Source organism: Electrophorus electricus, chromosome 12 (genome assembly GCF_013358815.1).
Source record: "Electrophorus electricus isolate fEleEle1 chromosome 12, fEleEle1.pri, whole genome shotgun sequence".
NCBI classification, from domain to species: Eukaryota; Metazoa; Chordata; class Actinopteri; order Gymnotiformes; family Gymnotidae; genus Electrophorus; species Electrophorus electricus.
In genome coordinates this window covers 6,357,335-6,381,968 of record NC_049546.1, presented here as the reverse complement: position 1 = coordinate 6,381,968, position 24,634 = coordinate 6,357,335, and the positions used below count along the sequence as shown (strand labels likewise).

At 38.5% G+C, this 24,634-nt stretch overlaps 1 protein-coding gene across 1 annotated transcript in view; it reads right to left on the bottom strand.

Moving 5' to 3' along the window:
• The window catches only part of fat2 (FAT atypical cadherin 2), a 34,520-nt gene extending 11,435 nt beyond the window's left edge, over positions 1-23,085 (bottom strand). Inside the window, exons 1-14 of the mRNA XM_027003592.2 lie at positions 22,904-23,085; positions 16,178-19,474; positions 15,304-15,615; positions 13,490-13,548; positions 12,844-13,155; positions 12,441-12,651; positions 10,452-10,591; positions 9,848-10,123; positions 9,419-9,629; positions 4,339-8,385; positions 3,861-4,057; positions 3,526-3,679; positions 2,698-2,931; positions 1,641-2,030 (exon numbers count right to left, since the gene is read on the bottom strand). Coding sequence (XP_026859393.2) covers positions 1,641-2,030; positions 2,698-2,931; positions 3,526-3,679; positions 3,861-4,057; positions 4,339-8,385; positions 9,419-9,629; positions 9,848-10,123; positions 10,452-10,591; positions 12,441-12,651; positions 12,844-13,155; positions 13,490-13,548; positions 15,304-15,615; positions 16,178-19,451 — 9,817 coding nt within the window. The 5' untranslated portion in view covers positions 19,452-19,474; positions 22,904-23,085. The remainder of the gene's footprint in view (positions 1-1,640; positions 2,031-2,697; positions 2,932-3,525; positions 3,680-3,860; positions 4,058-4,338; positions 8,386-9,418; positions 9,630-9,847; positions 10,124-10,451; positions 10,592-12,440; positions 12,652-12,843; positions 13,156-13,489; positions 13,549-15,303; positions 15,616-16,177; positions 19,475-22,903) is intronic.
• Positions 23,086-24,634: the final 1,549 nt, after the last annotated feature.

The following is a 24,634-nucleotide window of genomic DNA, read 5'->3' as shown; positions in this document are numbered from 1 at the left end:
CTTTGTGCAAAAATACCCAATTACTTATGTATTTTTGCACACTGAATCCCACAGTTTTTTTGGGGTTTTTTTTTGTTAAAGTATACTCGTATATACTTGTAAGCAGTATCAAGGAAATTGGATCCCCTCCACGTTGGAAGACTATTGCTGCACACTGAAGAGGGATGTTCTTGAGGCCAAATATAGGCAAAAATCATACATTGTATATTTTAGGTGTAAGTTTGTAGTGTAATAACAGAAATAAGAGTCTGATTTATGAATAAGTATAGTTAATGTAATTTTTTTTTGCCCTGTCATTTAAAAAAAAAAAACATACGATAGAAACATTCTAAAAATAGATTCAAATTCAGCATAAAAATTACTATAAGGTCCACCTATTTTATTTTGTGCAACAAAAAAGTTAAAATTTTGTTGCACAGTCAAATCACCTGTAAATTATAGAATACAAATTAAGAATTGACAGAATTTTGAATCTTTACCAAGCCACTTTAAGTGCAAATCAAGTCTTGAATCACGTATCCGCAAACCATAGTCGTGTTTTATATGTTCTCAATCAAGTCTACAATTACGACAATTACAAATCAAGTCTGAGTCAAGTCATATGACCCAAATCCCTCATTACAGAAAAAGAACATCAACCAACATATAAATCAGTTAAAAGAGAAAGGTAAATGAACTACCAAACAATGGATCTGAATAAAAGAGTCAAGGAAGTTTAGAGATACTAAAAACCACACACAGTCCAGGATAAAAAGATCCCTCCAGAGGACAGCCAAAAAGATGTTCCAGCCCAACAATTATAAATATAAAACACACAGAGTGGAAAAGCAACAATGGTGCATTATTGCTCTAATACAGGCATAGCCTTGATCAACAGCTGTAAAGAAATTAGATAAATTCCAAACAAAGAATTCTATAGGATGAAGGCCAATAGGAGATGAGATCGGGATCTACTTCTAGAAACAGAGAAACTACAAGGTAAATGAAAGAAGCTGAAATGATCTCTGTGGCCAAACAGCATGCTAGCACTGGCTCTCCAGCTCTGCCCCCACTAATCCTCATGGTGAAGCCTGACAGGCTTTTTACATGCAGCCTGGCCCAAGAGGCCATCAGCAGACAAAGAGTCTACACAGTAATATAAGCCCTCTGTCTCTTTATTGTTTGTGCAATTCTGGTTTTTAAGGATTGCAACTCACCTCTTGCATAAGGCTCACCATTCAAATAGAGCCATGTTAGATATGATTTCATTGCACATGCATCACACAAGAGTATTCAATATTTACCCGCATTTACTTACATTAAACAAGTGTAATACATTATTGAGATAAATAATACTCTCACCAATAATGCACAAATGCATTCAACAATGCAAACAGTTAATAAACTATAATTACTATTAGTTTTGTATTGGCATTTTTTTCAATGTGTATTATGAATAAATGAATAAAATGAACAACAAATTCATTTGGCAGTTTAATTTACCAAATCCATATGGACAAAATCAATAACATACACTAGTATGTTTAGTTTAATCCACTAGTTCTATGAAAATTGGTCAGAGAATCATTTATCATTGAAAATTAATTAGGCTAACCTAACCATTTAGATGAACATCTCATATTAATGAAATGCAAACTTACCTTTCTCTTGATCAATCTGGAATCTCCCATCCTCATTGCCAGAGACAATAGAATATCGGACAGGTTCACTCCCAGTGCCATCTCTGGTGAGGGCGGAAACACTGAGTACCTCTGTCCCTATCGGCACCGATTCCAGGATCTGGGCTGTGTATTCAGGGCTCAGGAACACAGGCTGGTAGTCACTCAGGTCTATGATGTGCACAGTGACCTTGGCCAAGGAGAAGAGGTGGTGAGGGAGGCCCCGGTCTGTGGCTTTCACTCTCAGCTCAAACATGGACTGAGCTTCATCGACCAGAGAGTGCTCCAAGCGCAGCATCCCTGAAATCTCATCCAGAGAGAAGAATCCACTGTCTGCTCCTTGCAGGGAGTATCTCACCTCAGAGTTTATGCCTGGCAAACAGGAGGAGAGGACGGCAGCCTGAGTGCACAGTGCTCACCTTGTTCATAAAGCATAACTGAACCTGTATAATTCATACGGATGTCACTGCATTTGATTAAAGATTAGAATTTTAAAGATGTAGGTCATAGTAATATGAGCTTATATTGTTTACCAAAGGAATCAAAACTGGAAATCCAGATCTGAATTAAATTATATATTAAACAATCATACATTAAAATTAAATGCACCTTTTTCCTGGTTAGGTAGCCAAGGAGGAATGAATAAAACACCTGAAAGTATTTTGTAGCTGTTAGTGTTTACGTGTCACAAATGGGGTAAAGGTTGCTCTGAAAAAAAAACAGCCCTGGGCCAGAAGCTATAGTGGATACTGTACATGTCTTCACACATATCCAGGTGTGGTTTAACACTCCCTAATAGTGTTTCCCTGCTTTCACTCTCATATCAAACACAACACACCTCCATTCTCTCTCTCCTTCCTGCTCTTGCTTAATCTAAAGAAATTGGAGCCTTCAATAAAGGCATTTAGGAAATGTTTATCTTTCTGTTCAGTATCTCAGATACCAGTAAAACAATTTTAGACATGCAAAATGACCCTACACGTTCTTGGTTGGATAAGTGACATTCTGATCATTGTGCTTTAATGTAGTAATGGCATACCTGTGTCTGGGTCTTTGGCATAGATGACTGCAATAGGTGTTCTAATTGTGGTGTTGTCGAAGACAGTCACTTCATAGTGATCAGTGGAGAACCGTGGTGGGTTGTCATTCATATCCTGTACCATAAGCACAATGTCGGCCTGGCACGAGCGTCCACCTCCATCACTTGCCTTGACGACTAGATCATACTCCGTTTCCTTCTCCCGGTCCAACACAGCAACAGTGAACAGTTCCCCTGTATACAACAAAAGCTTGTTTGTGTCATGATTTACTCTGAAATGTTAAGTAGTGACCATGGACATAAAGGTGTAAAGCATTTCAAATATCATGTTATAAGAAGTTACAATTTTACAAATACTAACAACAGTGCTTTGAGCAATTATGGTTATTTAAGTATCGGTAGTGGTTTTGGAAAAAAATTGTTTATAGACATTAAAAGGCACTTTGTTAAATTGTTCTTAAAACCCCACATAGACAACAGAGATTTATATCCAAAGGCAGTGCACAGTCCTCCATAGCCTGGATTGCTTCTAACATAATTCCAAACATTTCTGATTTTAGTAATCTGATATGATATTCTGAGGACATGATGATCTTAGCTAAGAAGCACAGGAACCAGTGAGGGCACATGAAAGATAAACCAAGCAATAACAACTGATGAAAAAGAACCTCAAACTTATCAGGTGTCTCTGAATAACATTTATTGTCTTATGTGTTGTTTTGAATGCTTTACAAAAGTATTAGTAAAAAATTTACATATCTCTAACTGTAGAAAAAAGGACATCTCTTTGTGCTATTCAAGGAAGCAAAATATATATATAGATTTTACCAGATTTGGAGTCAAGATGAAACTTGTCTGCATTCGGACCATGAAGAGTGAACGAGACTTGTCCATTCGTGCCAATGTCTGGATCAGAGGCAGAGACCTTCAGAATGAACAGTCCTGATGGGGAATTTTCCATGACTGCTTCAGTGTAAAGCAACTACAAAAGGAATGGGAAGAATTGGAAAATGCATATGTTTAGACTTAATTATCATCTTAAGCTCTTAATGGCATTTGTCAACATTATGCTTTATTTAGGTAGTTAATTAAGTTTTGAATTATGAATAATTTCAGAAAAGGTTAATTCTTTGTTGATTTTTGTGAAAGAATGCATAACTTACTTGTTCGCACAATGGACTGTTGTCATTAATATCAAGAACATGGATCTCCACTGTGGCAGTCGTTTGATATTTTCCATCAGTGGCTACTATCCTAAGGGTGTGTTTGTCTTTGACTTCTCTGTCAAGTGAACCATTGGGTGTAACCCTGCACTCTTTTCCAACTGCAGTAACTGAGAACTGGCCCAGTGGGTCTCCATCTTCAGAGAAGGTTGACAGGCAAACATAAACATTCAGTACATCAATTTAAAAGGTTAATTTTAAATAATTATACATTCTAAGAGTAATACAATGTGATATAACATTAAACCATACCAGACCTGTTCTGAACAGAGTATAGTATAATCTGACCAAATTTATGTCTCAAAATTACAAATCCAAGAATATACCAAAAACTGTAATGTCATTTAAGTGCGGTGATAATGTCCACAATCGTTTCTTTTTCTTTGTGTTTCATTCCGATAGCCATGATTTGACTTACCTGTTATATAGCAGGTGACCTGTCTGTTGTCTAGAGACACATCATTATCTATAGTTGTCAGAGTAACTATCACTTCCCCAGGTCTGCTGTTCTCAACGACAGAAGCCTGATATAAGTCCTCTGTGAACTGAGGTGGACTGTCATTTTCATCTGTTACTGTCACTTCAAGAAAAACAGATGATGAAAGCTTGACGCTGCTTCCATGATCAGTAGCCACGACATAGAACCTGTAAAACTGTTTGGTTTCACAGTCTGTCTCTTTCAAAGTGGTGATCCAGCCAGTCTGTGAGTCAATGGTGAAGATCTGATTAACATCATCAGCCTCTGGTTCCAGAGTGTAGGTGACCTTTCCATTAGAATCTTTGTCTGGATCATTAGCTGTCACCTGGATGACAGTGGTTCCAGCAGGCATATTTTCAGCCAATATTGCCTTATACGGGTCCGCATCAAACATGGGCTGATTGTCATTCACATCCTGTACCTGGATGCTAACGGACACCAGAGAAGCTACATCTGTGCCATTGTGATTACCCTGAGCAATAACATCTATCTGATACCACTTGGTCTTCTCATAGTCGATATTCTTCTGCACCACAAGGGTGCCGCTGTCTTTATCAAGAGCAAAAACCTGGTCTTTGTTGCTTTCCACAGTGTTACCATCTACTAAGCTGTATATTAGTGGCATGTCTGCATCAGCTTTAACTGTGCCTATTTCATAGCCAATGGAAAGATCCTCAGATGCTGAGAATGTATATAGTGGTTCAGTAAACCTTGGTAAGGGCACCTCTGGTGGTACAACCTTAACCTGTACTGGCACAGAAGAGTTGTAAAATGGAATGCTTCCATCTTGAGCCTGGACTTTGAAATTGAATATCTTGTTCTCCATTCCAACTAAGCTCTCTTTGATGCTGACTACACCAGTAAAGGGATTAATCTCAATCACCTCCTCTGTCACTTCCTCAGCTTCATCCACTGCATAGGTGACATCTGCATTCTTGCCGTCGTCAGCATCATAAGCCATTATTTGAATAACTGGAGAACCTTTATTTACTGTAGACTGAATTGAGACATGGTATTGTGAGGCTTTAAATTGAGGGGCATTGTCATTCTCATCTGTGAGAATGATCTTCACAGTGCAAAAACCTACTCTGCCACCACCATCCTTAGCCATGATCTTAATGGCAATCACTCTTTGTGAGGGATTCTCTCTATCCAAAGGTTGAGAGGTCACAATCTGTCCTTCATTGTCAATAGAAAATTTTTCATCTGCAAGCTTGTTAATAATTGTGTAGTCCACACTTCCATATGGTCCGTCATCAGGATCAATGGCTGCCAGACGAATCACACGTGTCCCTGCCTCTGCATTCTCAGCCAATTCAGCTTCATAAACATCCTGGTTGAAGTAGGGGCTATGTCTGTTGCTGCTGGTCATATCAATATTTACAGGAGCAGTCTTTTGAAAGACACCATCCGAAACTGCAACTGTAAGGTTGTAAAACTGATCCAGATTTTTCTTGCAAACATTGGAAAATGAGATAAGACCTGATGTTTCATTGATAGCAAAGTACCTCCCTTCATTACCTGAGATAATTTTATATTGGAGATTGTCCTTGCTATCAGGATCTGAGGCCTGGATTTTGATGACTATGTGACCACAGCTGGCCTCTTCATCCAGAGAGGCTTGGTAGAGAGACTCGCTGAAGTTTGGAGGGTTGTCATTGACATCTATAACATTCACAAAAACATGAGCTTCACTGCTGAGAGGTGGTGTACCTCTATCTGTGACTCTGATTATCAGATGAAATTGTTGAGTGCTCTCATAGTCCAACACCTGTGATGTTACTAAAAGACCAATTAGTGGATCAATTTTAAAAAACTCATTTTCATTTTTCCCTGTGTCAGCTATTTGGTAAGTTATGTCTTTGTTTCTCCCCGAATCTTTGTCAAGGGCTGAAACCTCTATTACAGATGTGCCTACTGGTAGACCTTCTAACAGTTCTGTTGTATAAGTAAGATTCTCAAAGACAGGACTATTATCATTGATATCCTCCACATTTATCTCTACTTTTGCCTCTGCAAAAGTGCCAGTCACAGAGTCTGTGGCCCGAACAGTCAAAAGGTGCTTTGTTTGTGTCTCATAGTCTAAAAAATCTGTGACACTCAACATTCCTGTTTTGAAGTCGATGTGAAAATATTTAGAGGCATTTTCTTCTTCAAGATTGTAGATAAGACGATAGCCCTCTGGGTTTCTTGCTTGCACATGCAGGATGGTTGTATAAGGAGTAATGTTTTCAGGCAGTCTCAAAGGGTAAAACAGACTCTGAAATATAGGATGGGAGCGGTTTTGCACTTGGACGTACAGTTCTCCCCAAGCTGACAGACTGGGCTCACCCTCATCAGAAGCTCGCACAATAAGCACATACTTATTCAAAGACTCAAAGTCTAGGGGTCGCTGAAGGGATACATCACCAATATAAGGATCAATCCTGAAGAGATTAAAATGGTCCTCTAATGTAAATATTATAGATCCATTTTCACCGGTGTCATCATCAGTCGCCAGAACTTGAAAGAGAACATCCCCTGCTTCAGTCTCCTCAGATATCATCAGGGTGTGGGGAAGGTTTGATATGATGGGTGCATTGTCATTGATATCATCTATATAGACCTTGACTTGAGTGACAGCTATACGTGGTGGATTTCTCATGTCTCTGACCTCTACAGCCAAATCATACTCATCCTGTTCCTCCCTGTCAAAGGGAATACCCGTTGTCTGCAGTACTCCTGATGATGACACAATTGAAAACTTATCCCCTGGGTTCAGAACAGAGTATATCAGTGGTTCATTGAGGTAGCTACCTCTGGCCCTTAATACAGTTAAGGTTTTTATAGTTGTAGTGTTTTCCATTACAGTGCCCATATGCATCCTCTCCTCAAACTTCAGACTAGTCTTTTTTATTTTAGTTACATTAACTTTCACTAAAGCAGTGTCTTTGTATAAGCCATCTGACGCTATAACTTTAAGTTCATAATGTGACAGGAAGTCAGACTCTTCATTCACTGAAATTTCTCCAGTTAGTTGATCTATTTTAAATACATTTTTGTGATTAGTCTCTGGAATACTGTACAAAACAGATGAATCTGCATCATGAGCCATTACTTGGATGATTTTTGTGTCTTTAAAGACAGGATCCACAATGGAAGCCATATAGATGGGTAGTGTAAATTTAGGGGGGCAGTCATTAAAATCTAGGACATGAATGGTAACTCTGCATGGTTTGGCAGCACTTAGAGAGGGTTCTCCAGAGTCCTTCACCTGAACACTAAAGACAAACTCAGGGGTAGTCTCAAAGTCCAGCACAGATACTAAAGAGATGGTGCCCATGCTTGGATCTATTTTAAACACTTTCTGCGCCTTAGGCTCTTGGATCTGGAAGACTAGTAGAGCATTAGAATCCTTGTCAGCATCTGAGGCCTTGATTACCAGTGGGGTGTTGTTCTCACCCATTACCATGCTGTTCATAGGTGCAGACTCAATGATCTGTCCAAAGTAGTTGTCCTGAAGGAAAACAGGGGCATTGTCATTTTCATCGATAACATACACATAAACGACAGCGTCTGATGAGACCCCAGCTGTATTTGAGGCTCTTATTAACAAGCGGTATGAGAGGCACTCTTCAAAATTAAGGGGTTTTTGGACATACAGCTGCCCAGAGTTGAAATTGATGTGGAAAATCCCATTAGGGTCACCATCTTTGATCCTGAAATTTACAGCAGATGGAGAACTGACCGAGACAGAGAGCACAGGAGTGCCTGAAGGACTGGCTTCACTTATTTCAGTAAAGTATTCATCCTGGGTGAACTTGGGTGCTGTGTGCTCAGACAGCTTCACATGAATGCTGATGGTGCAGAGATCACTGCGCTGTGGAAAGCCCTGGTCAGTGGCTTTCACAGTGAGATGGTACTGGTCCTGGGTGAGCTTATCTAATGACTTAGCCACACGGATGCCTCCTGTCTGCTGATCAATTTCAAATGCTTCATCTGTATTTCCTGTTGAGAGAAAGAATTAAATTATTACATTGTTACTAACTTGCCTTGATATCATAAATGGTTGTGAATGAACTAAAATAAACCTCAGCAGTTTAAGAGGAAAAATCCAGTAGGAATTGAGTTTTAGCTCAGAAAAAAAACTTTGTCAGTTCAAAGAGTATTTTCTAAATCATTAACAAAAAACTAGATAAATTAAAAAAAAAAAACATTGTAAAATTATGTGTGTTGAATGTATCCCAGACCTGAACATTTCCACAAGGAAGGGCCATATTTTTGTTTGTTTGAAAGGAAATGAAACTAACATTCCTGCTGACATTTTGTTGGTAAGCTAGCCCCAGTCCCATGACATGATATATTCTCTTGAGGTGGAGGGTTTTACAAATCAACATCATTTGCTTTGCGAGTAATTTTTTGTTCACTTTCTAAATGTGTCCTTATCAACACATTGGTAATAGTTATTCATTGCTACATTTGTAAATATGTGAAAGTGAAGTTTAGAAGATAGATTAACTATGTAGATATGAACAAAAACATTATTATGGAACTTTGCTAACTGTAAAAGCATCTGTTGACCAATACTTCTAGTGGTTGCAATTGTGTATTCTTTTACCAAAAAACTTATTTAGTAATAATTAATTTAATTTATGATATGCCTAAATTGCTGATTAATTCACAGGGTGAATAAAAGGAGAGAAGAGTAAACAGATTCACAGATTACCTGCAATTACAATTCCATTTCTCATATTTCTTGAGTTGTTATTACAACTATTTTACTTTCTATATAATCTATCACATTTTCTTCAGGTGTTATCCATTACTCACCTGGACTTATGTGTAGCGTCTGTCAAGTAAGTTGAACTATTTGCAATACTTGGAAATTTATAAGATATGTGTGTAGTAGTAATATATAAGAAACAAGCAACTAAAGTACTATAGAGCTGTGGAATTAATACTCTTGTTTTAAAGCAGTTATAATAAACTTAAAATAGCGTGCAAGAAAACAAAATAGGTTTGACAGCTATTATGCTCTCACCTGAGTGAATGGAATACACTATCTCAGCATTACTGCCTTTGTCTTTATCCAAAGCTTTGACTCGAAGCACCTCAGTACCAGTTGAAGCCAGGTTGATGATGCTTCCATCATAATGAGTGCTCATGAAAGAGGGTGTGTAATCGTTACAGTCCTCGACATGCACCACAGCTTTTACAAAGTTCCTCTTCACTGGAATCTCCTGATCTCGGACCTGCATAACAAAAACATATAGGATGGTACATTTCTCCTGATAAAAATAAGTATCGCTTAATTAAAATCAATATAATATACTACTCTTTGGTTTGCTTTAAAAAGCTGTCTAAATTTGTTGGAGGTTTGAATAATTGCAGGTATAGCGATTATCACCTAACAACTAATGATAAAATATGATCATGTAGCTCATCTGTGGTGACATAAGAAGCATTTTACCATAACAATAAGAATGTGCATAGAGAAGGCCTCATAGTCCAGCTCATCAGTCAGAACAAGCACTCCACTCTTTGGATCCAGGTGGAAATACTTGAGGCTGTCTGGGTGAAGGCTGCTGTGAATGGAGTAGACCAGCCTGCTGTTTGTGTCGGCATCATGGGCACTGATCTGCAGGATCTCTTTCCATGGAGCTGTGTCCTCCGGAACTCTAACCTCATATAGAGTTTTCAGGAACTCTGGCCGATGCTCATTCATATCCAACACTCGGATATATGCCTGAAGGTCAGGAGGAAAATAAGGCAATGCCTAAAGATTTGTTTGAGGAATCTCTGACACATCCCAGTTTTCTTAACTGTCATTTAAGTGAACATTAAATCTGATGTATGTCAGACATTGCTATATCTACACCGCACTACTATTCTACACTGGGAAGCGCTACAAATGTTTTGCAAGTTCTTTGCAGACCAAGTATTTTTTTGCCTGGGGCAAAAGAAACCACACAGTCATTCTTATCATTCTGAACTTCTTTTGCACTCTACAGCAATAATAAAGTCAGAGAGACATTAATGAGTCTTGCTCCAACATGTGATACATATGCCTTTACCTGAGTAGTTATCATCTGAGAGCCATCCGTAACACTGATGGTGAGGTTGTAATTCGATCTTTTGCCTGCATCCAGGCATCTGGCTATTAGAACACTCCCTGTGTCCTTCTCTATGTAAAAGTCCTGGTCCTCATCACCACCTAAAAGATAACACCAGCTGATTAGAAACCAACCCTTTGGGGGGAGTCCCAGGGCATCTGTGGGGCAATTATCAGCATCTCTCAGAAGAGCTGCACATGGACTTGCATGTATTGGTGTAAGAAGAGCAAGTAGAATGAAATATTGTGACAGTAAGACCCAGGTGGCATGCAATTCAAACCGAACTAAACAAAACCTGTTTAACTGAGTGACATGATTAATCTTTGTACAGGGCTGGCCCCTTTAACCAACGGCCACTCCAGTCAAGTAGAGCTCAAACCTGCATGAGTAAGGCTCGATGAAAACCAGTGTCACACAATTCACATGCATGCTTGAGCATGGGGTGCTCACTCATCCAACTTAATGAGAGCCAATGACAGGACTAAGTATAAGCACTTTAAGTATAAGCGCTGTGCATCTTCAGCTTTCATCTGCTGTCTAGTGTATTTTTAACAGAAAACAAGGTCACTTGAAAAGTCTCCTCCTGAGTTGCAGGGTATTTAAGAACAAAACAATTGTTTCAGGGAAAATGTTTGGCATGCACACACTCAGAACAGACGTCTCAGTCAGTAGGGGTAAACCCATGCCTGCTTTGGCAGATGGTGTTTATTAAGAAATCCACCTTTTGAAAGCTCACTAGTCTCATTTTAGATGGACTGAAGCTTTGGAGTGGGCCATAAACCTATTTCACTGTGATCAACGCATTCTCCAAATGTGTGTTGAATGGACTGATAGGGCTTGATGTCCTTTTTACTCATCCAGAGCCCTTAACCAGGTGTGTCTAATACAGAGCTGACTGATCTTGATGGAGGCCTTGGTGACTGATCTTAATGGAGTTTCTGAAAAAAGGCTGTTTGAAGCAGTCTCTGTTTCATTCGGTTCTAATCAATAAACAATTGTTTTCTCTAGAAAGGGCTAAAGCTACACTGTAAAAGTGAAGGCACACACTTCATAGAGAATATAGTGTAGCTCAAAACTATGCCAAATTGCTGATTTGAAAAATTGTGTATTCATAAATGTATGAGATTCTCACTGTGTTAAGTATATTTAAAGCACAGCCAGTACAAAGACTAGTACTCTGAGGAAGATGTCATTTTCTCAAATATGCAATGTCTGAAACATTTGATTATTCCCAGAGCAGACCCGAGTAATATAGCCCATATTCTTAATACAGTGGAATGGTTACTCTGTCCCTGATACATTTCTGCCAAAGTTAATTTCTACCTGAGTTATAGAAGCTGAGCTAAAAAGCAGTGTGAAGGTAAGAACAAATCCCTTCCTGGAGGTAAAGCCAAGAGCCATTGCTACTTGTCCAGCCACTAGGAGACTTATGGAGGAGAGGCAAGGACACAGGACATTGGCCTACCATCTGAGAAAACAGGTCACAGTTGGAGCTTTGTCTCCTGGCTCAGACAATGTGGAAACACATCATAGAGAACCCAAGCCTACCCTTCAGCAGTACAGGTACAATGGCACTTCTACCTGTGTCCTTTCAAATTGTGCTAAACTTGAATAAAAACATACTAGTGTTTACTTAATGTGCAAATCTACATCGAATAGTTATCATATCCTAAGTCAATTATAAGAAAATAAATAGTTTGGGTCTGATTCAGATTTACATCAGTTACAAAACTGTATCTGTAATCTTTTCTATATGCTTAGATTAATTGATTTTTGCACAATGAATAGTCACCAATAAACTCTATCATTTGCTTTTGTTCTGCCAGTACTGGCAGTCAATTACATGGGATTATCTTCAAACAGTACTGGGACATATTTGTGCCATGTGGTCATGTTGACAGTTACTGAGGAGTGCCAGGGAGGAAGGAATAATGATAGTCATGCACTCACCTATGATGTCAAACCATAGGAGGCTTGAAGTGATCTCGGTGCTAATGATTCCCACCATGTGAGTGACAGGGTCTGTCTCCATGACGGCAAAGTTGAAGTGGGCCTCGTCAAAGGCAAGCAGTGTGGAACTAGACTCTGGCTGTGGGAGCCATTCCACATCCAGACGTGCCTTGGACATTCGCGCAGGGCTACCATGGTCTGTGGCTTTTATCTATGACACCCAAGAGACAGATAGCACATGTACAGTTGCATATGTTTTTCCTTTCCTGAGAAAACATGATTTCCTTTTAATTTATTTTTTGCATGCCTGACTATTATTTGCTAACTAAATGAATAAAGGTGGAAGTTGCAATGAGGTAGTGAGGTAGTAAAGTATAAATGGCAGTATTTGTGAGTAGTTTACCATTAGGATGCTATAGTTGCCTTGCCCGAACTCCCCTGTGGCTGTTACCACCCCCGTTGTGGGATGGACATCAAATCGCCGATCCATATTGTCCACCAGGGTGTACGTGATCATGCCATTGAGGCCTACATCGTCATCATGGGCGAGCATCCTGTAGACATGCTGGGGAAGTGCTGTGCTTTGGCGCTCTGGCAGTTTAACCTGGAAAAGCTTGTGACTGAATTGAGGGCTGTTGTCATTCTCATCCAGCACTTGAATGACCACTGTGGCAGTGGAGCGTAGTGCAGGAACCCCATTATCACACACAATTACCTGCAAATCGCAGAAGTGAAAAATGCTAACATAGATAATGATTATGAGTACTGTTTAAGAACAAAGCTGCATGCTATATTCTCACATATAATGTGTAACTTCCCGCTATGATCCACTGCATGTGTGGACCAAAATAAACAATTTTTCTAACATCATTATTTGTACTTTTGTAGGAAATTAAAGTCCTATTAGTTAATACTGTTAAATTCTGTCATTTTAAGATTTATAAAGTGGCGCAATCTGGAAATACAAATATTCATTGAACAATAAGTGAAAGGATCAGACTCGTGCTTCGCTCCTGATCAAATAAATTAGAATTAGCAGGTGCGCTCACCTCAATAATGTGCTCTGGTTTTTGTTCGCGGTCCAGAGCCGACAGGGTGCTGATCACACCTAAGTAAACACAGACACAGGAAGAGCAGATTAACTGGTCAATGGCACTGCGCCTAGATGGGTGGCACACCTGCTTGTGTACCTCAGAGTGAAGATTTCACACTCTTTTCCCACGGCTTTACTTTCTTGGCAGAGTTTATTTATTTAGCTCTGTTGTTTACACGAGGTCATTTGGACATTCTTTACCATTTATTTCTTCATTTATTTAATTTTTAAGATACACTGCAGCAAAGCCATGATGTGCCAATAAGCAATGCATGCAATGATTTTCCTGTACTGTATTAAAGTTTCTTACAACTGAGTATGGAAAGCTAGCTCGAGCCCTGAAATTTGACAGCAATTTTGGTGGAATTTGTCAGTTTAGCTTGTTTACCACCAAAAAAATAACCGCTGTCAGGCTGTCATACCCGCTGGGTCCTTCTGCAACAACACTCAAAACAAACCCTGCTGGATTTTTACGATTGTTTGTATTTAGGCAGGTGACGCCTGTTAAAGTCATTAAAGAAAGTGTGTTTTTAGCGTTAACATCCACCAACTAAGGAATGAGATATGTTGTTACCTAAATCTATATATAAACCAAATACACATTAAACATTTTCTTTACCATTAAGATACACTGACTTTATGAATTATAAACTCTAGTCGCGCTCCACCATAGAGCTGTTTTTCTTTGGCAATTCCACATATAAGTTATCCCACATGTTTTTCTACACTGTGCTGTTAAAGCGGTTATCTTAGCTTAGTCATACTGGTCTCTGTATTAAAAAAAAAAAGTTAACTTTCCTGTTCTAACATGGGAATACAGAGCACCTTTCGCCAGAGGAAGGAATCTGTAGGTTTGTCTCTTCTATATGGTTAATTTGGCTTTGGATATATCGATGTTAATAGTCATTCCTGACTTAACATTTGTATGAATCCATCTATGCTGCGAGTGGTTGCCAAAGCTCTTCCTTCATCATAATAACTTAAACTTCAGTTTAGTTTATTAAAATATTACCTTTATAAAGGTTTATTACCAACTTTACCTTTACAGTAACAGTAATTAACTCTGCTGTAGTTTGCTTCATGTCTAGCAGCTCTCAAAAAAGTTCAATTTAACAACACATGAAGGCTTTCAGACATACACCTCAGTGTGCATTTAACTGTCGTAATGTCCCCTGTTCTTAACGGGACTTGGGGTGGAGCTAATAGAGCAACAAAGAAATGAGAAGCCCTGAACAGACGAGTTTAAGCCTGTGATACAGGTTAATGCTATTGTAATTTCCCTAGGAGCATTTTTACAACCATGACTAATCTACAGGTTTGAGATAAGGTAATTTTGGACTTTTTGTGCTTTAGGGAAGCAGTGCTTTCCCCATCACTGAAAAATGATCAAAATGATCATTTTGTATAGAGTAATCAGGCTATTTAGTCTATTCACAAACTTACTCTTATACCCCCTTGGTTACACCTAGTTTGTGCCTGCACTTGTATTAGTCTATTGAGTTGTCACATAGTGCACATATTATTTAAATATTGTTAACCATTTATGCTTTTTAATACTAAAATAATATGACCTTCCATGACAATCATATCTTGCACACATTATGTAAGTATTTTTAGCCATTTATGCTTTTATAAACCCACACACAAAAAAAAATCTTGACAGAAATCCAACAACTACCAATACAAAGTACATTTAAAGCAATTGTTTGAAAATGCAATTGTTTGAAAATTAAGGACCCTTATTCAAATGAAGTGAAGTGAGTTGTTCACCTGTTTTTGAGTTGATTGCAAAATGTGTGCGCTGAGAATCCAGAATTTTGAATGTTATCTTCCCCTCTGAAGACTTGTCTACATCTGTGGCAGCCACTTTCAATACAAATTTGTCTTGCGGCAGATTTTCTTGGACAGAAGCAAAGTAGACAGGTTGGGACAACTCAGGAGGATTGTCGTTAATGTCCAAAACCTCGATGTACACCTCAGTCCAGGACATAAGGGGAACAGTGCCCAGATCAGTGGCATACACAGTCAGCCAGTAGTGTGGAACAGTCTCCCTATCCAGTGTGTCTGCAGTTTGAATCATTCCTGTGAAGAGAATCATGAAGATTTCAACTTTTGAAATAGAGGGTGTTGGGATCATATTCACTGTAACTGAAATTCACAGTAATGTACCTCGATCTTCAGCATTTTTTCCAGCTTCATTTTTCAACATGTAATTAAAGTGTAACCTGTAGCATCCATGTGTATTTAAATTTTGAGATTTCTGACAAATGTTCTGGATTTTATTTTTCTTTTGTTTTTTTGTTTTTTCAAAATTTGAATGCTGCAAAGTACTGTACTAGACAAATAACAAAGACTCATAAAATGTGTAAACAGTACACTAGGTGTTAAGCTGCATCTTCAATTCTTACACTGTAATTTATAAGAATATGAGAAGGCTGAAATAATTTGATCTATAAGCCATTTAATATGAAGCAGTTGTTTTGGCTACAGAAAATCTCTTCAACATGCAAAAGACAAGTATAACATAAAGAAGATCGGTAAACCCAACAGCTAGTACAGTAAAGTAAAACCGATAGACTAGGGGTATATTGAGTATGGTACTATTCATAAACCCATGGCATTAAGCTCATATTGTTAAGCCTACCCGTTTCTTCATCGATGACAAAGACTCCAAGTCCTGTCCCATCATAAATGTGGTATCTGACTTCTCCATCTTTCCCCAAATCTTTATCCATTGCTGTCAGGGTTATGACTGAAGTGCCTATTTTGGCATCCTCCGGAACTGGAGTTCTATGTACAAATGAGCTGAAAACTGGTTTATGCAAATTTTCATTGACATCCAGCACTTCCACCTCTATGAAACATGAGGATGATAAGGACCTGGGTTTTCCATGGTCCACAGCTCGAACAGTTAGATTATAAGACTGCTTTCTCTCAAAGTCAAGCTCTTTCTCAAGAGTCAGTAAGCCTGTGGATGTGTCCAGGAGAAATGTGCCTGCCTCATTGTTCTTCAGATTATAGCTTATAAGGCTTCCACTTCCCAAATCCAAGTCGTAGCTTTCAACCCATAGTAGTGCTGTGCCTAGAGGGGCATCTTCAGGGACTTTAATCCTATAGATCTTGGGTGAAAATTTAGGAGGATTATCATTGATATCGTCTAGGACAACCAGTAGATCTGCTGTTGAAATAAGTTGCGGCTCCTCTTTGGCTTGATCCCTAGCCTCTATCCTTAAGTCATATCTGGGAAAGGCTTCTCTGTCCAAATTCCCTATCACCTTCACATCCCCAGATGTTTCATCAACACTAAAAAAGTCAGTAAATGTTAACAAGGAATATTTGATGACTCCATTGTCATCAAGGTCATAATCAACTGCATGTACTTTGAAGATGCTTTTGTCAGCCTCTGTGTTTTCAGGAATCCTCAAAACATATCTCGGTTGAGAAAATAATGGCAGATTGTCATTTACATCCAAAATATTGACAGCAAGAAATTTCCATGCAGTTGTTTGTGGACTACCTAAATCATACACTGTTATGTTCAGAATATAGAATTCTTTTGCTTCTCTATCCAATTCACAGATAATCTTTAGTTTTCCTGTGTTCATATCAATTGTGAAACATGCATCCTCATTCCCACTTGAAATTACATAGACAAGCCTTCCATTAAAGCCACTATCATTATCAGTAGCCTTAAAGTGTAGTATAGGCATGCTGAGAGCAAAGTCTTCCTTTATATAAATAGAGCTTGGTATGCCAGGAGCAAACTTTGGAGAGTAACGATTGATTATATGGACATCAGAGAAGACATCTGCTTCCTCTTGAGTAGAGAGTATAGGCTTGATTGATTCAATAAGCTTCTCAGTCAGCTGCCTGGATACTCCAGTCTCCTGGCAGTGTGCTGTGGGTTCTGTGCCCTTGCTCATGACATACACAGTCACAGTAGTGGGGTCAGCATTGTATTTGCCATCGGTTGCTGATATTTTTAGGATGTATGAAGTGCTCTTTGTGTCTAAAATGTTTGCAGAAATGTACTGAGCTAGTGTGATAGTGCCAGAAACAGGGTCAATGTCAAATAATTTATCCTCATTTCCACTTTCAATGCCATAATGGATTTGTTCCAGCTCATCCAGATCAACTGCAGACATCGTTACAATGCTCCTTCCAGGTGCAAGGTCATGAGGTATGGAGGCATTGCACGCAACTCTTTCGAAAAGTGGGACATTGTCATTGATGTTGGTCATGGTGATGGTCACAGCACACTCACTCACATGACTAAAAGGGCTACCACTATCAGAAGCCCAGATTCTAAGGTGGTACCACCTCTTCATCAGCTCATAATCAAACTCTTCTGAGGTAGAAATGACTCCTGTTAGTGGATCTATTACAAAAGGTAGGGGAGCTGTGTTTGCAATGGCATAGGTCACAAAACCATTGTCATCCCTGTCCACATCAATAGCAGAGACAGCTAAGATGCTAGTTCCTATAGGAATATTTTCTGGCAGAGTGGCTTGGTATGAAGGTAAAGTAAATCTAGGACTATTGTCATTCTCGTCAACTATGTCAACTATGACATGTGCTTCAGCTTCTCCAGAATTTACTGTGACATCAAACTCATAATGAGATTTCTTTTCAAAGTCAAGAGACTCAGAGGTAACAATAATGCCAGTTTTAGCACTGATTTTGAATTTATGGCTATCTGTGCTGTCTTTGATGTGGTAGGTGACATTGGTTAAATTTGTTTGTACAGATACTTTAAGTACATGGGTTTTTGGGGGGGAAAATTCACTAAGGTTAACTTGATATACCATCTGCTCAAATGTCAGTGATGTAAATTGGTTGCAGGGTATATGGATATCCTTAATTGGTGTTAGCAAAGGGGGGTTACTTTTGTCTTTGGCCTGAAGAGAGAGATTCAATCCAAATGGGTTTTGTGACCACTTAATTCGTTTTGTTGAGACCACTTGAAAGTCATTGCCCTGCAATACAGATGGAATAATCTCAAAAGCCTTCTCTGAATCCCCTGTATCTATATTCAGTGAGGCCACTCGTGTCTTTGCTTGAGGCACTATCTTAACATTTATGCTTATTATATCAGTGTCGATTTGAGGAGCCTCTGTCATGATGGGTGTGATGAGGGTAAAATTTTCAATGGCTTTTTCAATGGTTACAACAACCGTCGCAACATTTCCAAACTTTTGCACTCCAGAGATTTTCTTGCTCCTGTCCTCTGCCAACACAGTTAGGTCATACCTGTCTCTCTGGCCTGCATTAAGCCTTTTGACAAGCACTATTGTTCCTGTGAAAGGATCAACAGCAAACGGATGTGATCTAGTCGTGAAGGAGTAATAAAACTCAGCATTGCTACCAATATCAGCATCTGTTGCACTCACTCTCACCACACTTGATTTCAGTGGAGTGTCCTCCCTGATTACCACATTGTAAGAGGCAGGGTAGAATAGTGGTTTTAGGTCGTTTGTATCAAGCACTTGGATCAGTACCTTTGTTCTGGCCTGGTACTCAAAGGTGTTCTCAGTAGCTTCAACAGTCAAAGTGTAGGTATCTCGTACCTCTCGATTGAGCAGAACAGGAGAAAGTGTGTTACCACTGCCAGTTGTTATCCTCAGGAAGCAGAAATCCCCCATGGCTACCTCTTCTGCTTTGAAAATTCCATCATCATCACCAGTGACAACTCTGTACTTGATGTCCCAGAGAGGATCAGAAATCACAATGCCCATTCGAATAGGACTCTCCACGTAGGTCCTAGGGGCAGAGTTCTCATTAATGGTGGCGTTGTACAAGTGATGAGTGAACCTCAGAGGAGAGCTGTTCTTTTCTAGGCTTCCTTGACATCTGGCTATATGCAGTATGACTGCTATGACACTGAGCAGTTTAGCTCTGTCTGTCAAGGCCATTCTCATCGGCTCCTCATGGATCCTTGGGCCTAAAGAGAAGGGAAGAAAGAGATAGGTCTATCGAGTGACTCAGCATGCATTTATGAATATAATCACTAAGTTTGCCAGATCATGGGATAGTGATAGTTTGTTCATATTATATTCATATGTAAATACATTATTGCAATTAAGAGTTATTGCAGACATAATTATTATTAAGCAGTCTACAGCACTCATACTACATACAAACACACACTCACACACACACTCACACACACACACACACACACACACACACACAGTCTGTGTTGCCAAGTGAAAGCCCACAGTCAGGTATTTGGTCTCTTGTTCTAACATGCCTTGACAAAAGCAGCATTATATTGTTTGAGCTTGTGAAGTACTCTTGAGCTCTTTTAGACAGATGTTACATTTTCACTTATTTCATACATTTTGTTATATAACAAAGAAGAAAACTTTAAGAAAACATTTGTGATCATAATAGTGTACAATGAAATCTGGTGTATATAAATACAATTCTTAATGCAAACAAGACAATAGTGATAACTAAGTATCTTATGAGCTTTAAGAGTGGGTGAATCATTCTAGGCTATCATGTGTTATCATTTTTCCCTGTAATTTCTCTACTTTCTGTCTAATACTCCCAATGTCTAACAATAGTTCTCTTGCTTGATGAAAGACTGAAAATTATTAAAAGTAATACATCCTAAGCCATCTGCAATGGTATTTTAGATAACTTTACAGATTAAATGAAGTCTCAGAATGAATAGAACTTTTAAAACTCTTGGCTACTTTTAAACATTTGTAAGTATAATTTAGACAGCTGGTCTTGATTATGAAACTGGGACCCCCCCCCCCCCCCCCAAATGAAAGCAAATTCAAAAATGGGAGAGGAAGTCAGTCTCTGATAGTAATAGGATGTGTTAAGTATTTTAGTTTGCAGTCCCAGCCTAGAGTGTCAGCTACTTGTAGTGACTTGTTCAGGCCATCCATATAGGAACTTGGATCACTTTTAACAATGAGAGCCAAAGTTTACAAAATTGTTACAGAGTACTCATGCTGAATCAGCTCCAACATGTCCATATAATGTTATCATTTCAAATATAAGAAGTACAACCTGACCCTGAACCAGCAATCTTACTCTCAAGTGTGTATGTATGGTATGGTATCTTTCACCATGAGTTTTTGATGGAGCAGGAAATACTGAGGACCATTTACAAAGTTCAGACAAAGGTGTCCTCACTAATGCAATATAAGCTAACAATCAAATGACACAATAATGGTGGGGAAAAACATTTAAGATGCTTTAAGACAAAGTGTCATTTGTGTCAAAATCCCATAAATATGAAGTTAATTACAAAATCCATTAATACAGCTTTTTCAATATTACATTTCCTCATTGTTTCATAACAATAAATGCAAAATATTTTCAGGTCTTAAAAAATAACCCATTAGCCCTGGGTCAAAAAACTATTGCTCCATAATTAAATTTTCTCATTCATCTCAGTTAGAGTCAGCTAGGTTTTATTACAGCCACTCTTTGCTCAATATGAACTTGTGAATGAAAATAAGTAGCATTATCTCTCAGTCTGGTAAATGTCACAAAGGCATTTTTAAAACTAGGTGACCCTCGCAGTGAAAGACATGATGTCTCTCAGAGGCATGATGTCTGTAGTTGGGCAGTAGAGGGACAGTAATGAATCTTCCCAGGAGCATCTGCCCTGTCACAGACAGCTGGGAGGGGAAAAAAAGGATAGCCATAAAGAAACAAAAACATTCACAAACCTACAGGCTTCTCTTGCCTCAGCTAAAGTTAGTTTTCATGTCGATACAATTGTAAAACACCCGGCACACCCGGCAAAAAAAAATAGGCATCAAGGGAGAGTAGCAAGCTGGAAACATCTCCTAACCAAGAAAGACATAAATGCTCATCACACATGTCCACAGAGGCACCTGTGTGATCCCAAGCTAATTAGGAGTATGTTCAATCAAAAAGAGTATGGCTGAGAAAAAAAACAAATTAAAGTTTTGACGTGGCGTTTAGTAGACATAGACCTAATGAAGGATCCTATGTCAAGACTGATCAGTTCAGGCTCAAAAGTATGCTGATATGTTCTAGACATCATAGGATAAAAGTAAAAAAGTATATACTTTTTAACACAGGTTATTTTGTTTAAAGCTTTTAAATAAACCTTTAGATTTGGTCTAAAGAACTAAAAAAGAAATATAAAAAATAGGAAATAGGGATTGAAAAATAATTTTCACAGCACTGTTATTTCATAAATATGAAAGTTTATAATTAGAGTTTATAATAACAATTCAATAACAATTCTAGTGGCAATACATACCAGATTGCCAAACAGATATGTGTACAGATATGTGTATAGTAACTTTGATGTGTTTCCACAAGTCCACTGTTTGTCCACTTAATCTGTAAGTGCACTGTGCATGGGCTAAGATGCGTCCACACCCATTACCATAGGGAGTCAATGATCCAAATTACTGGGAAGGGGCCAAAAAATAGATAATTAAAACAGATGGCTTAATTCCAGTTTTTCCAGATATTCATACTTCTGCCATGTCCTATCCTTGTTACTATTAGCCTGTTGATTTAAATTAGTTTCAATTAACTTAGAGGTCTCAAAACAGTATCATTTCCTTCTCTCGTGTTCACACCATCTTAAAGAAGGCTTTATGTGCAGACTAGAATGAAATGTGGAATCACAGGGTCAAGTGGGAATGCTAGTTCAGTCAGTAAGGTTATTTCAATGCCTATCTGTACTCTGATCCACATGTCAGCTCAACCCTAAATCATATAAAACAAATCACATTGCCACATAGGATATGGAAAATCCCATTACAAATCCTTTTACAACTGTGAGGAATGTAATATATATATTTGCTTTATTTTCTCCTCTGCTTCAATTTCTAGAGCGCACTATTTTTGCACTTATGTTAAAATATTTTATAGACCTGTGCAGAAAGGTTTATCTTTGGCTTTTGATAATTGCATTACAGTTTTTATTTTCAAACTTTTCAAATGTCTAAGGCATCATCTCAGCCTTTATATTTGCTTTAAAATAACTTCAATTTGATCCCTTTTTCTTTTCTTTCTTACTTGTTTGAGAAAGTTGGCAATTTATGTTTGAACTAAATATTAAGTAAATCTGTCACATTGTTGTATTTTCCACACCAAAATGTATTGCCAGAGCAAAAAGAAATCCTTCTTGTTTCTTATTACAAATGCAAAAGAACATTTAACTAAAATTCATTTATAACATAAGACTGATACTAAATCACTGTGGGGATTTTTGTTTGTTTTGTTTTGTTTTTCCTTCTTTGTTTCATTTTTTTATAATCAGGAGTAATAACAAGATATTCAGGACAAACAAGCCACATAAGTCATTTCCAAGTAGGAGCTAAGACTTTCAAAACACACATGTATGCCACAGTACACCTACCTGAGGTCCTCAGAGACAACTCCTCATGGAACGTTTGCCGGAGCTCCCTATAGCACTTGTAATGTAGTATTCCGGTTTTGTACAAGATGAAGTTGTTCTTCCATAATGTAAAATAAAATAAAGGGAAAAAAGTTCAGTGTACAGTTGCTTCAGCTAATTTCCTTTTAGTCAGGAGAGTTACCGTGCTGGTGAGACACCTTGTTCCCTTAGGACGTCCATCCCCTGTCCCTCCCCCAACGCTCCACCCCCTCTCTCTCTCTCTCTCTCTCTCTCTCTCTCTCTCTCTCTCTCTCTCTCTCGCTCTCTCTCTCTCTCTCTAGTCATTTGAGATTACTGGGATCTTACACTTTCCTCAAAGGCAGTCAATTGCTTTCAAGATTGTGAATGTGTGTAGTCGAAATATTTAAAATATAAATGGTAATTATAAATGGCATACATTTCTTTCTGTTATCAGCTGAAACAATTATTTGTTTCTGTTTACATTAATAATAAGATTTTTGGGGCTATAGACCAAATGATAGTAAAAAGTAATTCGTCTTTTTTGGTTCTCATGCTGCAACTTATGCCCTAAAGCAAATGATCTTTGAATTATTATTAAATAAACTAAGATCACTTCTCCAAATTACATTAGCTTCAGTGTCAGGCCTGTGAGCAAATTCTAAAGAGAATTCAGCATTCCTTCAGATTTACCACACATCACAGTCACAATGCTCTGGGGAGAATAAAGCGTTCTGATAGCATCAGTTCTACCTTCAGCAGCTTCAACCCCAACCATTTAAATCTGAAAAATCAAGCCAATCTGAAAACTACTGAGTTTTTTTCCCTATTCAGCACCCCAACTGAGATTATGTAACAGGACCCCACATATGGTGCCTAGTTCAGCTCTGGAGAGTAAGGGAATGAGCACATGGACCCAGCAAGGAAGAGAGTGGGCATGGCCCACAAATAAGACTCAACAGAAGGTGGGCACTGGGCCACTGGCAGCAGGTGTACTTTGCAGAAAGAAGTGCACTTTGAAGACAGAGTGAAAAATGTGCAACCCCCAGGGCACGAGAGGAAGCTTTAGAAAGAGAGCCACCTGCATATCAGCTTTTGTGACACTTCTCAATAAAGCAATGTTTGGAGTGCATCTGAGTTTGTTTTCATGGCAAAACTAAGTGTCTGACACAGTTGACTCTTGTTCCCTGTTTCATGGGGAAAAAAAATATATAATAATATGACATTTCTATAAATGTCCTTCTACTGAGAGGCTCATTGTTTTTTTGCATTTGAAAGAAGGCCACTGATGTGAGTGACAGATGGACATTCTGGAAGACTCACAGCATCCCCAGATTCAGGATGAGAGATCATTCTGATCTGGGCATGCTGTGAGTCTTCCAGAATGATCAGCCTGTTTTTATACACTTTCCTATATATAACATATAAGCCTTTTTCAGAGTTTTGGTTGCATGCTTTATGATATTAAGCATGTTTGTTACATCATTAAGTCTCCAACCTATACTGATAATTTTGCATAAATTAAATATGATATTGCATTGTTTTCTAGTTTATGAGTGATTATTTGATAGCTTACATGGAGTGAGCTGGATATACAGGGTTTGTTTGTTTGTTTGTTTATGTCATACCCCAGCCGGTATCCAGCCAACACACTACACAGGCACTGTGCATCAATCAAAACACTCAACCACTCCCCTGATTCCAATCACCAGCATATTTCCCCTTTACTCTTAT